At 38.1% G+C, this 23240-nt stretch overlaps 1 protein-coding gene across 50 annotated transcripts in view; it reads left to right on the forward strand.

The window, feature by feature from the left end:
- LOC123314337 (Down syndrome cell adhesion molecule-like protein Dscam2) overlaps positions 1–23240 on the forward strand; it is a 69083-nt gene that overhangs the window by 12676 nt on the left and 33167 nt on the right. For 29 of the 50 annotated variants that reach the window (XM_044899557.1, XM_044899559.1, XM_044899558.1 and 26 more), the window contains exons 4-8: positions 9289–9438; positions 17848–17977; positions 18770–19032; positions 19137–19718; positions 20103–20264. In XM_044899557.1, coding sequence (XP_044755492.1) covers positions 9289–9438; positions 17848–17977; positions 18770–19032; positions 19137–19718; positions 20103–20264 — 1287 coding nt within the window. Of the gene's footprint in view, positions 1–1922; positions 2085–4566; positions 4732–6211; positions 6374–9288; positions 9439–12847; positions 12969–13097; positions 13222–13250; positions 13369–13457; positions 13582–13664; positions 13786–14279; positions 14404–14616; positions 14741–15317; positions 15442–15494; positions 15619–16233; positions 16358–16427; positions 16552–16634; positions 16762–16931; positions 17062–17484; positions 17615–17847; positions 17978–18769; positions 19033–19136; positions 19719–20102; positions 20265–23240 lie in introns of those variants that run through there. The other 21 variants (XM_044899580.1, XM_044899578.1, XM_044899577.1 and 18 more) reach the window with 17 other exon arrangements.

Genomic DNA, 23240 nt, shown 5'->3' on the forward strand with positions numbered 1-23240 from the left:
CGCTTGGGACATTCCTCTTGGGTCAAATTGCGTGTTTCGCGTTGCATAGCGATCGAGTGTAAAAAATCAAACGAAAGAAAAACTATTGATCACTAGAATTGATCGAGAACAACTGATTTTAGAATGGAGTCAATACATTCAAAATCTGATAATATCATCTTTTTTTATTCCTGCTAGGAAAAAACATCTGTATTGAAGAAAACCGTTGAAGGTGGATAACATATGCATGCATAATTCTGATAAAAATAATTATCATTGAGAATACCTTCAGTTGTAGAATAAATTTGAGATTTCCATAATGTGCGTTAATTTTTTTGCGCAGTGTATATTACATTTGGGAAAATATACCATTTCCCTTTTGGTACAAGGTTAACCATTAAAGTGTCGTGTGAAGTGATTCATCATCAATCCTAAGATTCAAATATACCGGGTGTCCTTGTTAAAAATAGTGTTTTCGTTTTAATCATGGTTTTTTGGGAATTTTTTCATTGAAATTTCCAAACGTGGACTGAATATTTCGGATGGGTCATCAACAATTTGTTTCAGTTCTCGATTTCGTAGGTTTATCATTGACATTGATAATGAATCAGAATGAATTTCGTTGCCAAGTTCCTTTCCTCACTCTCCGGATGAAGGGGACCTTATCGAAATGGCAGTGTTCGTGATCAGGAATAAAGGGAGAAGATGAAGCAATTCACAGGGTCGAATCCTGAGCCTTCACGCAAACATCTACCTAGAGACGCTATCATTAATCGATTCGTCGAATATTTCTAAGAGGTGCTATATTAGGCCTCGAAAATCTGCAAGATGAAGCTTGTTCGTGTTGATATTTAACAAGCTGCGAATTTAATACCAAAGTTTAATATTCCGAAACAGAACAAAGTTTGAATTTTCTGGCATAAAGGATTTTCGGATCATAACTTGAAATGAGGGTGAAATAGAAACTTTTGTTTTTATATCCAATTACGAAGGTTCCTAAGAAAGATTACGCCAATTATTATTGCATTGCCAATTATATTGGTTCGTTTTTTAGGTCTTAGTTAGGAACTCTTCATAAAAATAGTACATTAAGGTTCATTTCATGGAATGTTAGCGGAAAGCGAATGGTCAGAAAGAAATATCAAACCTTACCTTACTCTGTTGAAAAGTTTAAGAAAAAAAAACGGAGTAAGGACAATAGTCTATGTTTGCAGTTGCATTTATTCAATATTCCGAGATTTTTTCAACTTAAAATTGTGCCCTTAATTATTGCAGTCATAATGCCAGTTTTTGACATCGGAAATCACTCCCAACCGGTTGAAAAGGAACGTTTCCGGTCAACAAATCATCCATGATCATTTCAGCAGTAGCAAAGAACATCTGGGTCACATCTGCCTACTACACCCAAATATTAGCAAATAGAATTCGAAATTAAAGCGCCCCACACATCATAGGACTAATTGCTTCATCCCAAATGTTAAAGACTGCACTCTTTGACCATTTAGGCAGTTTTAGATTACCTGCTTACCACTTACCACTGCTGGAGTTTCTGCTCCGTAACATTGTTCATTCAATTCTCATACGCATATACAGACAAAAAGCTTTCAGATACCATACGTTGCATATATATATCGTTACATATGGAGAGGCCCCATTGAGAGGTATTTGTAGGGAAGCGCCACCTACCGTGAGGTAGGCAAATGTAGGCAGCGCATGCTGTCTGCAGATACCTGTAAAATGGTTGTGAGCAGTATGGAACCTCATTTCTTGATTTTTTGCAGAATTCTGCTGTAAATGTTGTTCAAGATACGTTTAGACGTTGACATTCATAATTCCATAACTTTCTCGACGACAAATTTGCCGAAATGCTTGGTAGAGTCTGCGAAAAAATAGAATTAAAAGAAGTGTTGTATCTCTGGCCCTAATAAATGTTTTTGCCGCAGTTGTTGCTCAGTCATACGAAGTTGAAGCGGACAACGAGTATGTCATTAGAGGAAATTCAGCAATAATGAAATGCGAGGTACCATCCTTCGTTTCCGATTTCGTGGTAGTAGAGAACTGGAAGGATTCTCAAGGAAATACTTACCTTCCGGGAGAGAATTTTGGTAAAGGATACAGAACGTCTAGATATCTAGTCTATTGTTGTGACTCCCCCTGTATTCCAGATGTCTAATTGATTTATCTCGAATCAACTATCAGTTATGAAGAATCGGTTTGAAATTTCACTAAAACAAATTTGCTTTTACCTCAAAGAATTGACGAAACTACCAAAAAGAATTGCACTTACTTGGAGTACAAACCTACATGAATGGAACGATCAAATTAATATAAATAAACAAACACTTATTCTTAAACTAATGAAAAGCAACTCTAGCGTTTCATATATGGAAAAACTCCTTGAATATCGAAATCTTTTCCCTGTAGAGTTCAAGGGCTTCCACTCATAATTACAGCATGATACCCATTGAAACCTTAAATGCCCTTTTCTTTGTGCCGATCCTATTGTTCCAGAATGCTTATTTTATGAAGTGGCCAAGACCCCAACCAACAGCCATCAACTTATGCTCCCTTCAACTGCCAAACCTTGGTTATCGGATAAGTGTGAATTTTCTCTAGGTTCCCCCCTCTTCAGATGCTCTTTTATCGCGAGGGAAATTGGATTTCCCGAGGAAATAGCTGCTTGTCCATTTTTCCACATACTTCTGAAGTAACGTTATTAAAAAACTTTTTTGAGCAGGCTTGCATCAACTTTAATCATTTCCCGGTTCATGGATTGCTCCAGCTTTTTCGTATCTTATTTGTAACCTGATTTTAAGATTTTTTCAGTGGTACAGCAGTTCTACCAGAGTCGCGTGATCGACGAGTTTGTACTGAAGGGAAACACCGGTATCTTGAAATGTCTTGTTCCGAGTTTCGTCACAGATTTCGTGCAAATTGAGGCCTGGATTGCTGATGATGGCACTACTTTCAAATACGAACCCACTCTGAGTCCAAATATCGGTAATGACCACATAGAACAGCCTGTAACGTCCGAGGCTTTTTCCAGATGTCCGAATAGTAAACGTTTGAGAAACTCTACAAGTTCTAGTACATGATAATCGATCTGACAAAATTTGATTAAAGGAGAACAAATTGTACGATGATATGTTGAAGCTTCGTAAACATTCTTAAAAAAACTTCTGGATTTAGTTATAAATCTTCAATTGAGCTATTTTCGTATTAATTGATAATGCATGCTGAAAATTCTTCATATGGATATCGAAGAATTCAGATAATTTTGTGTATGATATCGTTTCATTTTTACCGACTCAAAAATACCATAAGCTTATCAGTTGAACTATGGGTTGTTGTTTTCCAAAGTATGCAGTGGATCTTTATGTTCAATTGACATACATTTCTCGATTCAGTATGCGAGCTAATCGTATAAAATAGAATTCAGGGAATATCTAAATTTCAGCTAATATCGGTGCAATGTTGCAAATCTCTATCATTTTTGTATAAACCGATAAGTTTCCTCTCAATTCTGAGAATTTACCACCACTGCCTTGAAGGCAATGACACTTAACTGCTTTTATTCACAAAAATCGTGGGCAATTTCAACTCAATTGACGAATTTATTAAATTTTCATTGAATAAATGAAGAAGAATGATCTCGAAGAAATTATTATTGATATCTTTCATCTTCTTCTCAAGATCAAGCAGTTTTCTCTAATCAGCAGGCTTCATTTCGTAGTATATAGTAATTATGACATATAATAAATGATTTTGGATGATTCTTCTTTTACTGGAAGCAATATCCACTACCATGATTCCCATAAAATTCTCGAATAAATGATAGCGATATAATCTGAGGAATAAAAGCTAAAAATGTCAAAACATCCATGATAATTCCATATCCTAAAAAAACTCTTTGTGTTCCCTGAAAATATTTCGGTTGACACTACAACCAGTGTACAAACTAAATGCGGAACCATAAAGCTTTTGATGCAAGTAAACAGATAACAGTACCCTAAAAAACGTCGGTTCATATAATACAAATTCTCTGGAACAAAGCTCCCTGCTTCTTGTTTGGTATCGACAAAGTCTGTTATCTAGCGGCTTTTTATAGAGTGGAATAGCGTGCTTAGTCAAAGAGGCTGAAAGATAATAATCTCCCATTGAAATAATTCATTAAACGCAGTCCACAGAACTGTATAAGGAATCCAGAGTGACTATGACCTTTCTGTACTCAATGCTATGACATTCTTTAAAGCTTGGCTAATAGAATAGAAAATCTGAATGATTTTCAAACCAAACATATATTTCTAGAGTGAGAAATCCTCAAATTACAAGTAAGTCGTCAAGAAAAATGAATCAAAGTGACCATAAAACTCGTGGCTTGCTCAGATTTTGAATCTCTTCCTCCTTTGAACATCCGCAAATGCATCTTTCATTTTTCCCCTTGAGCGATACTTGCTCCACCTTCTGAAGAACCCCGTAAATGGAAGCTGAAAGAGTGGCTGCTGCCCCAGATTCTATTTTAATCCCTTCCAACCCCAAGGAACAAACGTAGTGAACGTGTAAAAACCGCATTCTTTCTGTTTTCAGTTGTGAACCAGTATTACGAGCCTCAGGTATACGACGCTTTCGTCATTAAAGGAAATACGGCAGTTTTCAAATGTCAAATACCATCTTTCGTCTCAGATCACGTGGATGTTATTTCTTGGCAAGACACGCAAAATCACAAATATTTGCCACCCTCCACAGACTACGGTAATGGGGTTGTGCGAATTTTTCACTCAGCAACTTTGAACGAAGAGAAAACTGGATGAATATGGACAATTGAGAAACATTTCTTATGCCAATCATCTTCTGTTCGCTTGATAAACGCCCTATATAATAAACGAAATGGGAAACATGCAATAACAGCTATGAATATAGCTTATTCTTTATTCCTAAATGTGAATAAACTAAAGGCGTAAAGCGCAAAGCCTTAAGCAACTTATTCATGCCATAACTAAATTCAGTTTGAACTATAATTCTTGCTTTTTGTTTCGTGAATTGGCATAAGATTTTTCCATTTCTACTCTGTATGTACCACGTACAAAATCTGTTGTATTTGTATTCCGTTAATAATCAGAATCAAACTCATATCATAGTCCAGACTCCAGTTTTGCCTTGAAGTTCAAAAGTTGCTTTTTTACTGGAAAAAAAAACGATGATCATCCACTCCTTTACTAACCTCCCCTTCAACCCCATGTCCGGATAATCCCGGTCTATGCCCTTAACCGTTTCCTGATTAGATGTCTAGCCGGAAGTTCAAAGTTCCGGTATTGCGGATATTGAACATTCACGCCCTGTTATTACGAGAAAAGTTTTGTTTTTTGTCAGATTAAGTTTTCCTGGAAAAGATATGATGATATTTTTTAGTTGCGCAAACCTTCAGCCATGAGAACTAGGGCAACGTTTCCAGAAATCGTTTTTTTTTCTTATAAATCCTCTCGAAAACTGACGCTGAAACAGATTCAACGATAAAAATCGGACCATCGTCAGTCTGAATGAAAATTGTTTCACGAAATCTGAATCATTTGCTGGATAAAATACTCTGTCACTAAACAAAACATGTTATGCAACACACGTACAACTTTTCAAGGTCCGTGAACCCATCGTCAACTATAAACGTAGATTTCCAAGTTCCTACTGGAATTTTTCATGAGTTCATTGAAATTTTTGAATCTATTATGTGTTGGTATTACAAAAATGGAGAACATTTTGGTGGAACAGTTCGTAAAGTCGAAGGATGTGTGCTAAACTTCAATAGAAGTGACAAAACGATATTAAAAACATATTGGACGAAATTTCCAGAACGAGTAATTCCTCCAAACGCAACCTGCTATACAATTGGACTACAAGATCCTGCGATTTGACACCTTTGGACTTTTTTCTTTGGGGTAACATGAGAAAGAGGTTTATACTGATGTTCCTGAGTCAATTCAAGAACTCAAAGTGAAGCTCCATATTGTTATTAACGAGTAGAGTCCTAAATGTGCTTAAAAAAACTGTTATTTTGATAACATTTATCGTACAATCTTAGGTCGAAAGACACTCATTTCCGGCCTTACAATTTTTATGATGTTATTCTTCGTTCGTCTTTCAGACATCACCTACCCTTCGTGAATTTGAACCCGAATAAAGGGATACTCCGATACTTCAGTTTTTTCCACTCATTGATTCTTTTTTCATCTTCTTTCAGTCGTATCGCAAACTTACACGGCAAACGTGATGGATGAGAGCGTCCTAAAAGGAAACACTGCCATCTTCAAGTGTCATATTCCGAGCTTTGTCAGTGATTTCGTGAATGTAATTTCCTGGCTGCAGGATGACAAGAAAGAGATTCTCTTGGATGGCAATTTGGGTGCGTTGAAAAAATTATATTTTATATCCCCCATTTTGTTCGTGAATCGATTTTATCCCCGCATTTTTGCCATTATCGAGATTGAATTGGTTTTCATTCGGCCCTGATATCTCAGTTTGCGTAGTTTTTATTCGTTATTCGAAATTTACATATCCCAGAACTGTGAAAATTTCGATTCCGAAAGTTTATCATTGGAATATGGTACCAAAAGGCAGCTGCACGCGTCTGATTGGATTTAATTGAGGAATTTTTCCCTCAGTTCACTTCCGGTGATGATGATTCACTCAGCTATACCCACATGTTTTTTCCAACTACACGCAATTGAGAAATATTCACCAGTAGACAGGGCATACAGACCTAGGTCAAAAAGTACAACGTTTGACTTAATTCCTTGCTCGTAACTGCAACAAAAAAGGAAAGGCTATCATCTGAATTTAATTTGAAATATTACTTAATCTTAAAAAAGTCTGTATGTACATATTTTATCCTTCTAATTTATCCAGGGAGCATATGATCAATCTTTTGAGGCTCAGTTCTGCAATATAATTAATTCTACACAAGCCAATTCTTGTTTTTAACCTATAGGCGGTTTTAATACCACAAAAGTCCCTGTGTTCCCTAAGATTTATACGGTGTCGTAACTTGAATCTGCTTATTTGTCTCCCGACATCCCAAACAGTACATTGAGGAAGATAGCTCGTTTAATATCCATTGAATGTTGCTCTGTTGCTGATGGATGTCTAGTTAGACATAAAGACCATCATAAAAATATTTCATGGCGGGTTGTTAAAATTTTATAGAGATCTCCACAACCAACTGCTGTGGGTGCTAAGTGATACAACAATTGGCACGATGGACAGGTGATTTTTCATGGGGAAAACAGGACTGTCTTTTTATGGTGTCTCTTTTGTGTGGGCCAAATTGTATGTTATGAAATTCAGCTCCTTTCAGAAGAAGCAACAATATAACGGCTATGCAAATTCTGTCTTAGGTTATTTTAGCTTCGGTTTGAGATAGAATATCATCATTTTTCTAGTAGCTTTCTAGATCTGGAAAAAATTATAAAGAAGCAACTATATTTTGGGATAAAGTCAGTACATATTGAGACTCATCCACTGTCTCCAGTTCAATCTATGTCTATTATTCGTGATCCTAATCGAATAGGCGAAGATGAAAGTGTAATTCATCTAAACCAACCATTCATTTTATTAGTCAGAACTGAAATATTTGCTACTCTCCTGTTTAGTAGAAACACATTAAATGGATTGATGTTGATGACTCATGTAGAGCCATGTACGAGGGTTGATCGAAAGCAATATGTGTGTTTTAATCTTCAGTATTCAAGGTTTCCTACCACTCAATTTTCAATTGATCACACGAATAAAGTATGAAAACTTCTAATGGGAGAGAATGATCAAACTTCGTTTGATAAAAATTGCATTTCCGTGTAGGGAGTTGATATTATCAAGTTGATGCATAAATATCTGTCAATTCGATGAAATATCCTACCTTTCATGCTTATTTATACAGATGATGTACTTCATTTGCCATTAAATAACCACATAAGTATTATCTATTCGAGAAAATAGATAAAAGGTTTGGGTCGAATTCATTCTCTGCCTTTATCGGTTTAAGATCTACAAGAATAAAATTATTGCATTATAGTATGGCCGAAATATTTTTAAATTGATCGAGAGCAGCTGTTTCAGCTCGGAAACTGAATTGAAACATGATACTTCAGTCGAGGTTGGGTAATTTATGAAAGGGGCCTCTCTGTATACTCTTCATATCAGGAGGATTTGAAGGAGGTGTAGTGTTTGCTACTAATGCAGATTTATTTGAGTAGGTACTTTTTATCAGGGGCTTGTTGTGGTTTCATAATAAAACAGGGGAATTTCCTTGTTTTAATACTTCAAGACGTTTCATTATCAAGTATATCATTAGAAATCGATATATGGAATTCATTACGAATCATTAGGGAAAGAAAAACTAAGAGGCGGTAGTCTCAAAAGCATAAAAGATTTATTTATTCGAAATTCAATGGCTGAGGAAGGATCATTTCTAATGATCTCTATAACACATATATCAATCTGTACCTATCAATAAATTCTAGGGGAATAAATTGGATTAACTGCTCAATCATGAGTAAAATTGTCTCGGATTATAACTGAACCACCATCTCACCAAACTTAATAAAGAGGTATTTCATCCTATCAGATTATTTTCTCTGAAATTCTAGACTTGACTCGTTCAACGACTTGTAACCAAAGCGGCATGTGCAAAAACAAATCATTTCAAAAGGAACTTCAATAATTACCATAACAACATATCGCTTTCGCGTTTTATATTTGGACATCTGGAATTCCTTCCTATATCCACTCCTCTCCTCTGACCCAACATCACTTGGTAGTTAGATGTGCATGAAAAAATGTGGTAGAATGTGAAGTCATCCATAATTTCCTTATAATAGTTTTTATGTTGATTCTATCGAGTCACAACTTCAAAACACTTTTTGTTATTTTGCAATTATGGATGACGAAAATTCATGCTTCGATGAAATGGGAATTTTAGCTTGAATTTCTCACTATCAAGCTTTAATAGTTCAGCAGAGAAAGAAGCACGTTGTTATCTGTAGATTCTGTTAAAAAATTAATCATTCAATATTATAATTTCTTTGTTTCTAAGAAATAATTTATATTTAAATGAAAAATATTAGACATGTTTATTCTTCAGGCTCAACCCATCAGAAATATGTATTGTGTCAACTATTACAGAACATTATCTACATCGAATCATGAGTTTCTCACAGTTTTTTGATCAAATCACGAAGGATTATTTCAGTGACGAAATTCTATCTAACTGAAATAATCCCAAACCGAAGAAAACTTTATTTAACTCGATTTTCCCCATCCCAGACAGCAAATACTTGGTCCTCCCTTCTGGAGAACTCCACATCAAAGACGTAGGACCAGAAGATGGTTACAAATCATACCAATGCCGTACCAGACACAGATTGACAGGAGAAACTAGACTGAGCGCTACCAAAGGAAGATTGGTCATCACAGGTAAGTTGAACATTTTTCAAATGAAGACATTCAAGGAGTTCATTGAAACACCTGTTTCAGGAAAGTCAATTAGTGTGGTTTGGCGCGTTCCTAAATTTAGATATGATCGGTGCTGTCTGATTCATTAATACATTTTCGATTCATGCATTTCTGCAGTTTTGAATTCAACAAATCGTTGACGAGATTACTACACTCTTCTTTTTAGGCTTGTTTCCCATTCAAATTCGTGAAAAAACTAATTGAATGACGAATAGTCACGAGATACATAGGGGTGGGTGTTAAGTAATGAGTTCTCTTTCATTCATCCTCTACATGTGGAAATTTCACTTTCGAACCAAGAATGAAGGAACAGCCCAGTGCGTGTCATAAATTCATTAAAAAGTGACCTTTTTTTATCCAAACTACAGAGGTATTTGTAGATCCCATTGTATCAAAATATAGGAAGGGTGTTTCCTCCATTTTCGCCTGTAAAATTCACTCTCTCTGCTGAAAATTCTAATTATAACACCCTTGAGATTTCATAGTTAACGTTACGAAACATACAGTGTGATTAATGTGTGACGTATTTACCGAACCACTTCAATTGACATTCCTGATCCATTTGATGATGATACATATGAAGCGTAGAAGGATGAATTGTTTCCAAAAACGGCCAGAAAACAAAGAGACCATTGTCTGTGCTATTTGTATTCGTTGATTATCACCGTTCGTTACGTTGGACTTAATTTATTAGCGGTCACACAATGGCTAGATCAAGGAAGGAACAATTAATCATTCTACCAACGAAATCCGATAGCTACTTGATTACTGATCTGCGGTTCATCTATATAATTGCTGGTTGGTAGCAGTTCTTATCGATAATTGTCACAGAGAAAGAGGGAATTGAACTCCCAAGAATCAAAGCTCACAAGAAAAATGATCAAGCCATGTTTTCTTGAGAAAAACACCTCTAATTTTAATTTTGAATTTTGACAAAAAATTCCTAAAATGATTTCTTCATCAGCACTTCCTTCAAAGTACCCTCAACAAAGATCCTATCGACTTTTTTTTAAGGACTTTATCCCTTCTTTAGTTACAATGTGTCACTCTTACAAATCATTAACCATTAGGGTCACACGTTCTATATTTACCAAACCCTATCTGAAAATACCCCAAGTTCACTGAAGCAAACCCTATAAAAGTTATTTGTTCAGTTGTTTGCCCGGTTTATTCGACTTTAGTCAACGAAAAAAAGCCTCTATAAATACCCACACACTTCATTGTTATTATCGAAGGTGTTAAGTTATGAACTGAAGAGGATATACAGGAAGTGCTGCTGAATACATTTAAAATCTCTTCCGGCTTTGAAGGAGAGTGAAGCAATAACTAAATTCACATTGTAGGTCATCATTATTTCTCGTCAACACAGTTTTGGCAATTCTCAGAAAAGATCATTATTCTCGATGAAAATTATTGGGAAAATTACAGAAGAGAAGTAAAAAATTAAGTATAAATCTGATTCAATAAAATCTCAGTCTCCTCTTGGTGTCTGCAGATTATGAAACAAGATATCAGCTAATAAATGAGAAACTGAGCACAGTATCTGATTCAAAACTAATCCTGATTGTAGAATGATTGTAGAAAAGATTAAGCAAATGTTGAACCTGAAAGAGATGGCATGATAACTTACTTCAGCTAACAAATTTAAGTACAGACGATAGGTATGAGTATACTCAATGAATTTGACACCTATTTTAAAGACAATAAAGCCATTATCCTTAACGCTCAATCAAGAAGATTAACTGCTGATTTGATTAGATCCAATTGAAGGAATTATGGAACGAAATCACTCTATCAAGTAGTTATCGGATTTTAGTGTTGTCTGTTATCGCTCAGCACTTTCTACTGTCGTATAGAATTATACTGTTATTTCAATGTGAGGAATTATGTCTGCTCATTGTACCTGACAACAAATTTATGTTTTACTGAACGGATGAATGATCAACAATGATAACCTTTTGTATATTGTTTATTCCTAGAGGGCTGAAAAGTTTATTTTTAGTTATGAACTTAAAGAGTTTATTATCATAGGATTTTTCATTGTTTGTCGCTTATTATTCATTGATTATCTTCAGTGCAGAATATAGAAAAAATCTTCATTTATCAGTAATGATCTACTTTGTATGTTGGGCAACGACTAACAAAATTGTAGTCACAAAAAGGCGACAAATTTAAAATACTGCCCTTGTAGGCACATACTTTTATACCTTTCCTTATGAGTTACGTCCACTGAATTTTTATTTTCTCTCTAAGGCAGTATAACATGTTAGGTGAAGACACGTTTCTTCCATCTATACTGTATAACGAGCATACTAATCAAAATTTCTCGTTTTTAATTCTCAGAGTCGATAGTGTTTCCATCTATTAAAGCAGAAAATTTCATTCATTACTGAAAGATAAAACGATAGAGTGTTAAATGATTCAAATTAAATTCTGCACATACATCTGTCAAGGATTTGTATCTAGACTTTTCTTCCCTTCTGAATTTGTAGCAGAGGTTACCCCACATATTTGTCAAACCACGTAGGCGCGTAAAAAATATTTGTAAACTGCACAATCGTGAATGTATTGTTGAATTATAGTGTTGATAAAAGCAATGAGTAGATAACGCGAATTGTTGAATTTTCAATTTTATATGCATCGCGTTCTTAGATATTGATTGGATGATTGCATGTTGTGTGAGCGATAATTGATACACCTGTATTGAATACTTATTCTGAGTTCATTGAATATTTAAGAGGTTCATTGAGAAACACGCTCGAGTTGTTTGACACTGGACTATTGTTTCCCAATGAATCTCCTCTTATTATTGGCTGACTTTTGATTTGGGGGAAACTTGGTTACTTCTCCCATTAATTTTCTTAATGAAAATTTTCTCAGTGAAGGAATCGACTTAAATGGGTGACTAGATAGTTTCCCGATAGATCAAAACAGTTCAGTTAATAATGAGACCAAAACGCAACTATGTTGAAAAATACCGCTCGTATTCTTCAGCAAAGCTGTCCACATTTCCGAAATTTACCTGAATGTTGGGATAGGGTACCCTTGCTTTTCTAACGGGCACTTTCAAAATTCACGATATTTTCAAAATTTGGAAAAAGAGTTGAAGTATACCTGTCCTCTGCTTCCCTTTCTGTTCCGATCCAATCCTACTGGGAAAATTGGCTACATACGTTTTCGAGCTTTCAAAGGTTGGTATGTGGATTTGGGTACCCATATCCTGGACCTGTTGTGGCAGGTTTTAGGATTAACAGGTCAGCAGTCTATCCTGCCTAGTACCTAAGGTAAGTTACCAAGAGGAACTGTGGTGTTCGATTTTTTCTCGAATCTTGAGGAATGATAAGTATTCAGTGGACTTTCGTTATTTTAGAACCTGTCGGGAGTGTTTTGCCTAAGTTTCCACTGGAGATAAGAAAAGAATACGTTTATAGGACGAACGAAACTCTGAACGTGCTATGCCCTGCCCAAGGTTATCCAGTTCCTCTTACAAGGTATATCTTCCAGGAATCATCCTGTCACATGTATTATTCCAAATCTTGGTACTAGTTCGAACATGTTCGTGTTCTTTAGAGGGTACCCAAGAACCAACGACTGTCCTTAAAAGATTTATATTTCAACAGAACCTGTTGGAAGTGTAGCTCCTAAATTCCCAGCAACTGATAACTTACGTGGTTTTACGTCCAGAAAATCAGAAGTGTTAACTCTTCTGTGCCCTGCTCAGGCATTTCCCGTTCCAACTAACAGGTAACGACATGCTTTAATTCCGTTTACAGAGCCTGTTGGCAGCGTGAGACCAAACATACCGAAATTTCCCACTGTCGATAATATCATCTCGAACAGCTCCTTCGCTCTTCTGTGTCCCGCACAAGCCTATCCAGCACCGAGTTACAGGTAAAGACTTGTTGACTTAATCAGTTACACCATCCCAATGTTCACCAGATCCGTTCTCTTCTCGTTTAACTGAAATTGGATGTTCCCAGAACCTGTAGGTACGGTTGGGCCTAAACTCACCTCTGGAGACAAATCCAGGACCGTTACAGACTCTGTAGGCTCGTCTTCAACTCTCCTCTGCCCCTTTCAGTCGTTTCCAGTACCAAGATTCAGGTAAATGCGAATAGTTTTAAGGTATGAACTTTGCCGGAAACAATTTTACCTGGAGTTTAATCCTTCTGTCTTTCCGCCAGAACCTATCGGTACGGTCAAACCGAAATTCCCATCTGCAGATAGGAGCCATTCCTTCGAAACCACATTGGGCGAAAATACTACTATACTTTGTCCAGCTCAAGGCTATCCTGTCCCTACGATAAGGTACTTTTCAGCAACTCACTGTTTGTGTTTTATTCCCTTTAGAGCCTATCAGCAGTACTCTGCCGAAAGTTTCTTCGCAGTCTAAGTACGATGTAATCAATCTGAACAATGGTTCGGAAATTGCTCTGTTATGTCCAGCACAAGGGTTTCCAGTCCCAGCCTTTAGGTAGGTTAGAACTGTTACTTGATTATTTTTTCGGGACACCAAACGATTGGTGATTATCCTGTGAACCAAATGATTATGCTGCACTGATCAGTGATCACCCTTTGGGATACAATCTTGAAGGCACAGCTGTTCCTTTCCTAACCGAAGCACTCAATTTTGTTTAGAGCCGATTGGTTCAAGAGCTCCAAACGTTCTTGCCGATTCCAAATTGAAGTTATTAGAAAGAGGCCAAAGCATGGACGTTGTATTGTTCTGCGAAGCCCAGGGATTTCCTGTACCATCATTCAGGTAAATCTTTTTCTGTCCCTGATTTGTTTTTCTCAACCAGAACCGATTGGTTTTCGAGCCCCCACCATGATGGTAGATTCCCAACTGAAGTTGATGAAACGAGATCAGAATGTAGACGTTGTCATATTCTGCGATGTTCATGGGTTCCCCGTTCCTTCATTCAGGTAAAAGCCACTTTCTTCTTCTGTTAATTGTAATGTTTGATTAGAGCCTATTGGTTCACGAGCTCCGAACATGGTTGCTGACTTGAAGTACAGGCATATTGAGAGGAATATCGACACCAATATAGCTCTGTTTTGTGAGGCTCAAGGGTACCCAGTACCTACATTCAGGTGCGTTGGTTTACTGTTTTCCACTTTCGTTTTCATTTTGTTTAGAACCTGTTGGAGTCAAGGCTCCTATATTTTCCACGGACAATCTGATCAACGCCTTCATTAGGAGTGAGGGGCAGAGTATAACTTTGATGTGTCAAGCACAAGGCCTGCCTGTTCCTCTTTTCAGGTAGGTTATTACTTACTCGGCAGTTGATTCAATGATTTCAAGGTTTGCCATAAACTGAGGAAGCTTTGAGCATGTGTTTCTGATCTTTCCTCAAAGGTGTGTTGACTTGAGGATGCTGTCCCTTCTTGACTCTTACATTTCTTGAATTTCCTTGATCGTTTACCTTCTATTCATATAAAATTCTTGTGGTAATTTCACAACATTCAGGAAATTCCTCGTGGCCAATTTCTCATCCACCTCCTCTCTGTTTAGAGCCAGTTGGCGTCAGGGCCCCAGTTTTCTCATCAGAAGATCTCATCCACGCTTTCATGAGAAACGAAGGGCAAAGCATAGTACTGTTGTGCCAAGCGCAAGGGCTACCCATACCTCTCTTCAGGTAGGTTATCAACCCTCTCATACATTTCACGAATGCAGAACCGGTGGGGTCCAAAGCACCGACCTTCTCTAACGATCTCAAAATATTGGGCTATGACAGAGGCCAAGGACAGAGCTTCGCCCTGTTGTGTCCAGCCCAAGGACTGCCCTTTCCCTCATTCAGGTAACTTCCTCCCTAATCCATTCATTATTTTCTCGGTAGAACCTGTTGGGTACAAGGCTCCAACTTTTCCATCAGCATCGAAAATATTTTCGTTTGAAGCTAGGGAAGGTACAAGTTTCGTTGTTTTGTGTCCGGCGCAAGGGTTGCCTGCTCCCATGTTCAGGTGAGGTTATGTTTGTTTTTATAAATCTGATGAATGCTTGGTATTGCCTCTAGAACCTGTCGGGTTGAAAGCTCCAACCTTTTCATCCCTTTCTAAGAGTTTCACATACGTAACTGAAGAAAAGCAAGGTTTTGTGCTTTTGTGTCCTGCTCAAGGTCTTCCAGCTCCAATGTTCAGGTAAATTTAGAATGAATCACAAGGAATAATCTTACACAATGCCATTTTGAGTATGCGGGCAGTCATACAATTTAACTCCGATCGAAAACATAAATTTTATCCCCAGAAAAGTGCAAGTTTGAAATGTTGGAGTGTATGTACACAAACTGCAGTTCACTATTTTCATTCGGAAGCCTTAGGTCGCAGTTCAAACCCCGCATATTAATCAGCTTGGGACAATCCGATGTTAGATTGCATGTCAGTGTCTGGTTTCTGAAAGGAAATCTCTTGTAAACCCTTTCGAACTCAGATTCATACAAACCTTCAGCTACCCTATCACATGACCATAAACCGGATTTATTATTTGTTTTTATCGCAGAGCCAGTTGGACTGAAAGCCCCTAGTTTTTCTTCCGATTCGAAAAGTTTTACCTTCGAAAGGCACCAAGGTCAGAGTTTCGCTTTGCTGTGTCCTGCTCAAGCTCAACCTGTACCCAAAAGCAGGTTAGTTCTTCCACGTTTTCTTCACTGTCTACAATGACTGATAGTTATAACTGAGACCAAGCATAGCTACCTTATCCCTAACACTCAGGACCAAAAATGAACTCAATTGTTGATCAAATTTTCCTTGTCTTAGAACCTATCGGATTGAAAGCTCCCTCTTTTTCCTCCGACGCCAAAAGTTTGACGTTCGAAAGACATCAAGGACAGAGTTTCGCTCTTTTATGTCCAGCTCAAGCCCAACCCGTTCCTAAAATCAGGTTAGTTTCGAGGAAATCCATAATCATATCGATATTTTGGGTATTTATTCGTTTTTCGATGCGTTTTCAGAACCAGTTGGTTCGAAAGCTCCCACGTTTTCGTTCGAATCCAAAATTTTCAGTTTGGAAAGGAAGTTTGGACAGAGTTTTGCCATACTATGTCCAGCTCAGTCTCAACCAATTCCTGTCTTCAGGTCAGTATAGAAATGTTTGACTATCCCGACAATCAGGTACATTGTTCATTAGAGCTCCCCAAGACTAAAAAGTTCTCCTTCAGAACCCCAAACGAGTGTAGCACCAACAGCGAAAGATAAAACAATATCTGGCTTGAAAATCTCCTTCAAATCAGGAAGTATGATGGCCCTTCTTTGTGCAGCTCAAGGATTTCCGGCACCCCTTCATAGGTATTGATTTTTTTTATAGATTTGCGTCAACCAAATTTTTTCCCTTTATTGTCTCCATCACTTATAATCTTGAAGTTATAAGCCTAAGACTGAAAATTCTTCACGTTTTTCTGGGGAAAGCAAGGATATCCTCCTCCACCTGCATCATTTGTTTCGTTTTTTTTCTCTAGAACCAACTGGTAAACTTCCTCCCAAAGTACCAGGCCAAAAATACGAAGGAGGAAGGATATACTTCACCCAACATCTATCACCAGTTATTTTTACTTGTGATGTTGTAGGATTTCCTGTGCCCATTTATAGGTAATACTTAGGGAACTCAATAATCCCTCTCTTAGCTCTTCTATTACTGAAAAAGAACTATGTATAATCGATTCTTGCATGAAATACGAGGTAGTTTCTCTGTCATATGTTTTTTGACAGCAGTATCAGTCGATTCAACCCATCCCATCATTTAGGAATTTAGATGTTTCAATCAGAAATTTCCTTCATGACGAATCTTCCAGAACCAACGAACAATGTACCTCCAAAAAAAGCTGGAGCTGAGTTTGGAGGCTGGAGGGTTGTCTCTATAGAAACCAACGGCACCGCTTGGTTGACCTGTCAGGTTTCCGGATTCCCTGTTCCCCGCTTCATGTAAGGAAAATTTTCTCATTTCGTGTGAATCAGAAGGATTTGAAAGTGCCCCTCAGTTTCTGTGTCTAATGGTTGAAATTTTCTCCTCAGAGCCAACCAATAATGTCGCCCCCAAAAAAAGCTTGCAAAGTTTTCAAGGATGGCAGGTTGTCCTTGTTAGACCGAATACCACGGCATGGCTTACTTGTCAAGTGACTGCTTTTCCTGTACCTAGATACTCGTAAGTTTGCTTTGGTTTTTGCGACAAGGAGGAAAATTAGAAAAATATTTGATCTGATTTTGAGCGTTAAGGGAGATGAGTAGTTGGCAGCATATCCAGTTTTTTTCATCTGAAAAATTTCTCCACAATTCCCAAACATTTCGACTACTATTTTTCTTACAATTTAAATGCAAGGTTACTCTTCCCTTACAAAACCCATTGAATCATCTAATTCGTTCAATTACTTTATCCAGAACCTACAAATAATGTACCTCCAAAAGCATCTGGTAGGAAAATTGACGGCAGTATAGTACTCGAAGTATCTTCCACCAAAGACATAATCATCATGTGCGAAGTGTCCGGTTACCCTGTTCCCATTTTCAGGTAATCAATGCTTTCTTCAATAAATCGTTCTTAATTCTAGAACCTACTGGTCAGACTGGTCCTAAAGTTTCTGGCGACGGTTTGACAAAACTTATCGGTACCATATCCACACCAATAGTCTTGCTTTGTGACGCCCAAGCTTTCCCAAAACCAGTAAAAAGGTAGGTTGTTGGAAGATTCTGATTTGCTCGTTTCTGGAAGACCAATTTCAACTTCAAGTAGATCCAAATCTTAGTTCTCAGAGACCAATATCTTCTGCTGAATGAGGTCCAAATGAAATATGCTTTGGTTTCCTTTGTTCTTGTTGATTTGGTTTTGATCATATCACAAATCGAAAAAGGTTTCTGCAGTGTCACACAAAAACCTTAGTAGCAAAATGTTCTATTTGCTTCGTGGTCCAAGGGTATTCTATGCCGGTTCGGGTAAGTATTGTCTTTCTTAGCATGGTCCTTTTACAGAACCGACCGGAGCTGTTGGACCTCAATTGAATTCGAGAACGATCGATATCAAAACGGTATTGGTAAAGGAGCCCATTGTTCTTCTATGCCCTGCCCAGTCCTTTCCTGTACCTCTCTACAGGTATTATTGTTCGAAATCAAAGTATCGTTAGAATCACTGCCAAGCAATTAAGATTTTCAACCCTACCATCTCTTTGATCACGTTTCTTATATAAATTACACCCATAACAACAGTGGGTAATACACGAGCACAACAAAGAGATGGTAGGACTATCTGTAACATCCTCAATTAATTTTCCTCAAGACTATCTCTCTAAGATTAATCTCCTTGCAGGTGGTACAAATTCGTGGACGGTACAACCAGGAAACAACCAGTTACTCTGAACGACCGTGTCAAACAAGTAGCGGGGACTTTGATCATCAGAGAGGCTAAAGTAGAGGATTCTGGAAAGTACCTTTGCGTGGTGAATAATTCCGTTGGAGGTGAAAGCGTGGAGACTGTATTGACCGTGACTGCACCCTTAAAAGCGAGCATCGAACCAAAAGTACAAACCATAGACTTCGGCAGACCAGCTGTTTTCACTTGCAACTTCGAAGGTGAGTAAAATACATATAGTATCAGGTTTCTGAGGATCTTTCTAAATATGTTCAGGAATAGAAACTCTTGGATTTTTAACCATCTTACTTTGCCTTACTTACAGGCAATCCAATCAAGACAATCAGATGGCTGAAGGACGGTCATCCAATGGACCACCAGGAAGCAGTACTCAGGATCGAAGCCGTGAGAAAGGAGGACAAAGGGATGTATCAGTGCTTCATACGAAACGACCAGGAGAGCGCAGAAGCGACCGCCGAGCTCAAACTAGGAGGCAGATTCGAACCACCCCAAATACGCCAGACCTTCAACGAAGAAACCGTCCAGCCTGGAAACTCCGTGATCCTCAAGTGCATAGCTTCCGGCATACCATCGCCCGAAATGACCTGGGAACTGTACGGTAGGAAGTTGTCGAACAGCGAAAGGTACCAGATAGGCCAGTACGTAGCTGTCAATGGCGACGTTGTATCCAATTTGAACATAACCTCAATCAACACGAACGACGGTGGACTCTATAGGTGTGTCGCGAGCAGTAAGGTGGGATCGGCCGATCACTCAGCTAGAATCAACGTTTATGGACTTCCCTTCGTTAGGTCGATGGAGAAACAGGCTATTGTTGCTGGAGGAACACTGATCGTGCACTGTCCTTTCGCTGGTCACCCTGTAGAGTCTGTGGTATGGGAAAGAGGTAAGTTGATCAGCCATTAGATTCATAGGTCGATTGTCGCCCCAATCAGAGCTTTTCTCGCCATTACACCATCTGCTACTACCTCTCCAGTAACAGAGTTCTCATGAACCCTAGTAGCTTCACAGCCTTCAAAAATTCTAGTCATTTTTAACATTGAGAGGCAATGACGCATTTTCTGCTAGTCTAGATCCACTGTAAATTGGTGCTTCCTGAGTGCTCTGTAAGAAGCCATAGAGGAGTTGTAAATCCAAAGGTTTTTACGCTATACTTTCAACCATTAGCTGAAACACTTTTACTCTCTCTTATAAAGCTGGTGATACATCCAGACAATATTGAATAGACCGTGAACCAGTAATTAAGAGAGGAATTCTGTTTCCCTTCCAGACTCAAGAGTTCTGCCGATCAACAGGAAACAGAAGGTCTTCAAAAACGGAACACTCATAATCGAAAACGTCGAACGTTCTTCAGATCAAGCAACCTACGTTTGCGTCGCCAAAAACGCCCAAGGATATAGCGCTAGAGGATCATTGGAAGTACAAGTAATGGGTGAGTACTTTTCCATATTTCTGCTCTCCTTTCTGCCATTGGTTCAGGGAATATCGAATATCAATGATGATTATTTTACACAATTGAAATTTGCAGACGCAATGGCAGTTTCTTGAGTCACCCAATAAAAGGTACTCTCAAAATAGTTGTACTCATTTATTAGCTCTAAATTATAATACAAGAAACTGATGAAATTTGTTGAAATTCTGCATTTTCACTTGATGAAGGAATGGAACCAACTACATTCGTTTTAGTAAGTAAAATTGACGTCATTCTGTCGCACAAAATCTTCTTAAACCTTCTTGTTATTTTAGTAATGGGGGTAAAATCGATGACACAGTATTCAGAATCAAATAATACAAAACCTATTGATAATTGCAGGTTAGATGAAAGGAATAGAAAGTGAAATAATGACAGTTTCTAAGGAAAACTATAGGGAGATTCCTGTTTGAACAGAGGATTAAAATAAGTAGGTAATTAGTATTCGTGAACTAGTCAAAAATACAACCATATGGCAGAAAGTGAGAGCTCTCTATCCGATGCTATTACATATCTGAAAAATTGAGTTTTTCGTGCATTCCTACTGGGATAATGCATTTCTTTCAGCGACAAAGTGTTTTCAGCTTAAGGTAAGAAAGATGACAGACTACGCACCAAGTCATCATAAGGATACATTCATTCTTGCCTACGTTTAGCAAAAGTTTCCCCATCATCGGTGTGCACATTTTCACTTTGGTTTTTCATGAGAGGCCCATGTGTTATGTTCATTTTGGGATTTGTGTCGCCCGCTGCTTTTTTCAGCATTGTGCTTCTCTTACCTGCAAGTGGAGCTGGTTGGTGTTCATCGAAGCTAAAAAAACTTCTTTAAGGTGTGCAGAAACTTGTGCCATCATTATTGGAGATGCAAAGATAACGCTCCAAACTTCCTTTTTGATTTAAAACACCAAAACCGAAGAGAGCAAATGAAGGAGCTTTGAAATCAAACACATATAACGGTGCTACAAGATAAATCTTTGCATCTTCAATTCATTGAAACCAACGTTGGAGAAATACCGTCAGGTAGAACCCAACATAGGGATTTTTTTGCTAACCAACAATTTCTAAACACCTCAGAGAGTTCTGGGAAAAATTCTCATTACCTTTTCACCAACAGTGGCTCCCCAAATAGCCCACTTCGATTTCGGTGAAGAACCTCTGAATCCAGGAGATACAACTTCAGTACAATGTACTATCAACAAGGGTGATCATCCTGTACAGATCGTTTGGTTATTGAACAACAGATCTGTTGACGGTGTGGAAGGAATCTTCACCAATCGTATTGGAAAAAGGATAAGCAGTTTGAGCATTGAGTCGATCCAAGCCTTTCATTCTGGAGAATATACTTGCGTTGCTAGTAATGTAGCTGGAGTGGCCAGTTATAAAGCCCATCTTGCCGTTAACGGTATTGTCTCCATGTAGTCTAGGCTTCTTCCTAGCATCCTGGATGTCCGAAATATCCAAATTCCCATCTAAAGCCGCCTCACGAAAGCTTTCTGATGATCTTTAACCATTTATGTTCCTTCCTATGTTTGTCACTTGATTAAAGCTTGTTGTGACTATCGAATGAGTTCTTTTACATCAATTTTTCAGTGTTGCCCTTAATTCATCCTTTCGATTTTGGTGACGAGCCAATAAATTCTGGAGAAATGGTTCTGGTCACTTGCACAGTTACCAAGGGAGATTTGCCACTGAAAATTACTTGGGAACTGAATGCAAGACCTCTGAATACGGTCCAGGGTATCAGTATTGCCAACACTAACAAGCGGGCAAGCCAATTATCGATAGATGATGTGCAGTCTCACCACGCTGGAAAATACCGATGCATCGCTGAGAACAGAGCAGGAAACACCAGTTTCTCATCCGATTTAAGGGTTAATGGTAGAAAAAATACGAACACAACATAGGAATCATCCAAAACCTCCAATCCCAATTCCAATTAAATCAGTGTTATCGTTATTTTTGCCCACAATATCATTTGTATGTGTCTGCCTGAATATTGTCCAATGAGTTAACTCTCTTTCAAATTGCCCTCCCCTTCTTTGTCACCTTGTATCCAAACTGCTTCCTTGTGTCAAGTTATGTTCGAAGTTTGGGTCCGTTTCTTGAATCATTTTTCTCACTCTTACTTCATCATGTTCAATCTTTCAGTATTGCCCTTAATACATCCTTTCGATTTTGGAGAAGCTCCCATAAATTCTGGAGAAATGGTCTTGGTCTATTGTACAGTTACCAAAGGAGATTTACCACTTAAGTTCACATGGGAACTCGACGAAAGGCCTATAACCTCTGTACAAGGTGTCAGTATCACCAGTAACAACAAGAGGGCTAGTCAATTATCGATAGATGATGTGCAGTCTCACCACGCTGGAAAATACCGCTGCATCGCTGAAAACAAGGCAGGGAACACCAGTTTCTCTGCTGATCTACGTGTGAATGGTAGACATAACAAGATCGTTAGAATAGTTCAAGCCATTTCCCATTCCTATCGAACCAATCTCGAAATTTCTGCTTTTAAAATCGCCCCCTTCTGACCAAATGTTGCATACATGTCCTTTTGATACAGGCGAAGTAATAAAAACTCCATTTTCCAGTATTGCCTGTTATACACCCTTTCGATTTTGGGGAAGCTCCTATAAATTCTGGAGAAATGGCCATAGTTACTTGTGCAGTTACTAAAGGCGATCTACCAGTAAAGATAACTTGGAAGCTCAACGGACTCTCTGTCCGATCTGTACAGGGTGTCAGCATAGCGAACACAAACAAGCGTGCTAGCCAGCTCTCGATAGATGACGTTCAAGCACACCACGCAGGGTCTTACGAATGTATCGCTGAAAATAATGCAGGAAATACGACGTACTCCACTGATTTACACGTGAACGGTATTCATGCATTAGAATACGATTTTCTTAACTCAATTTCATACTTTCCCATCCTGTT

This window comes from Coccinella septempunctata, chromosome 5 (assembly GCF_907165205.1).
Source record: "Coccinella septempunctata chromosome 5, icCocSept1.1, whole genome shotgun sequence".
Lineage (NCBI taxonomy): Eukaryota > Metazoa > Arthropoda > Insecta > Coleoptera > Coccinellidae > Coccinella > Coccinella septempunctata.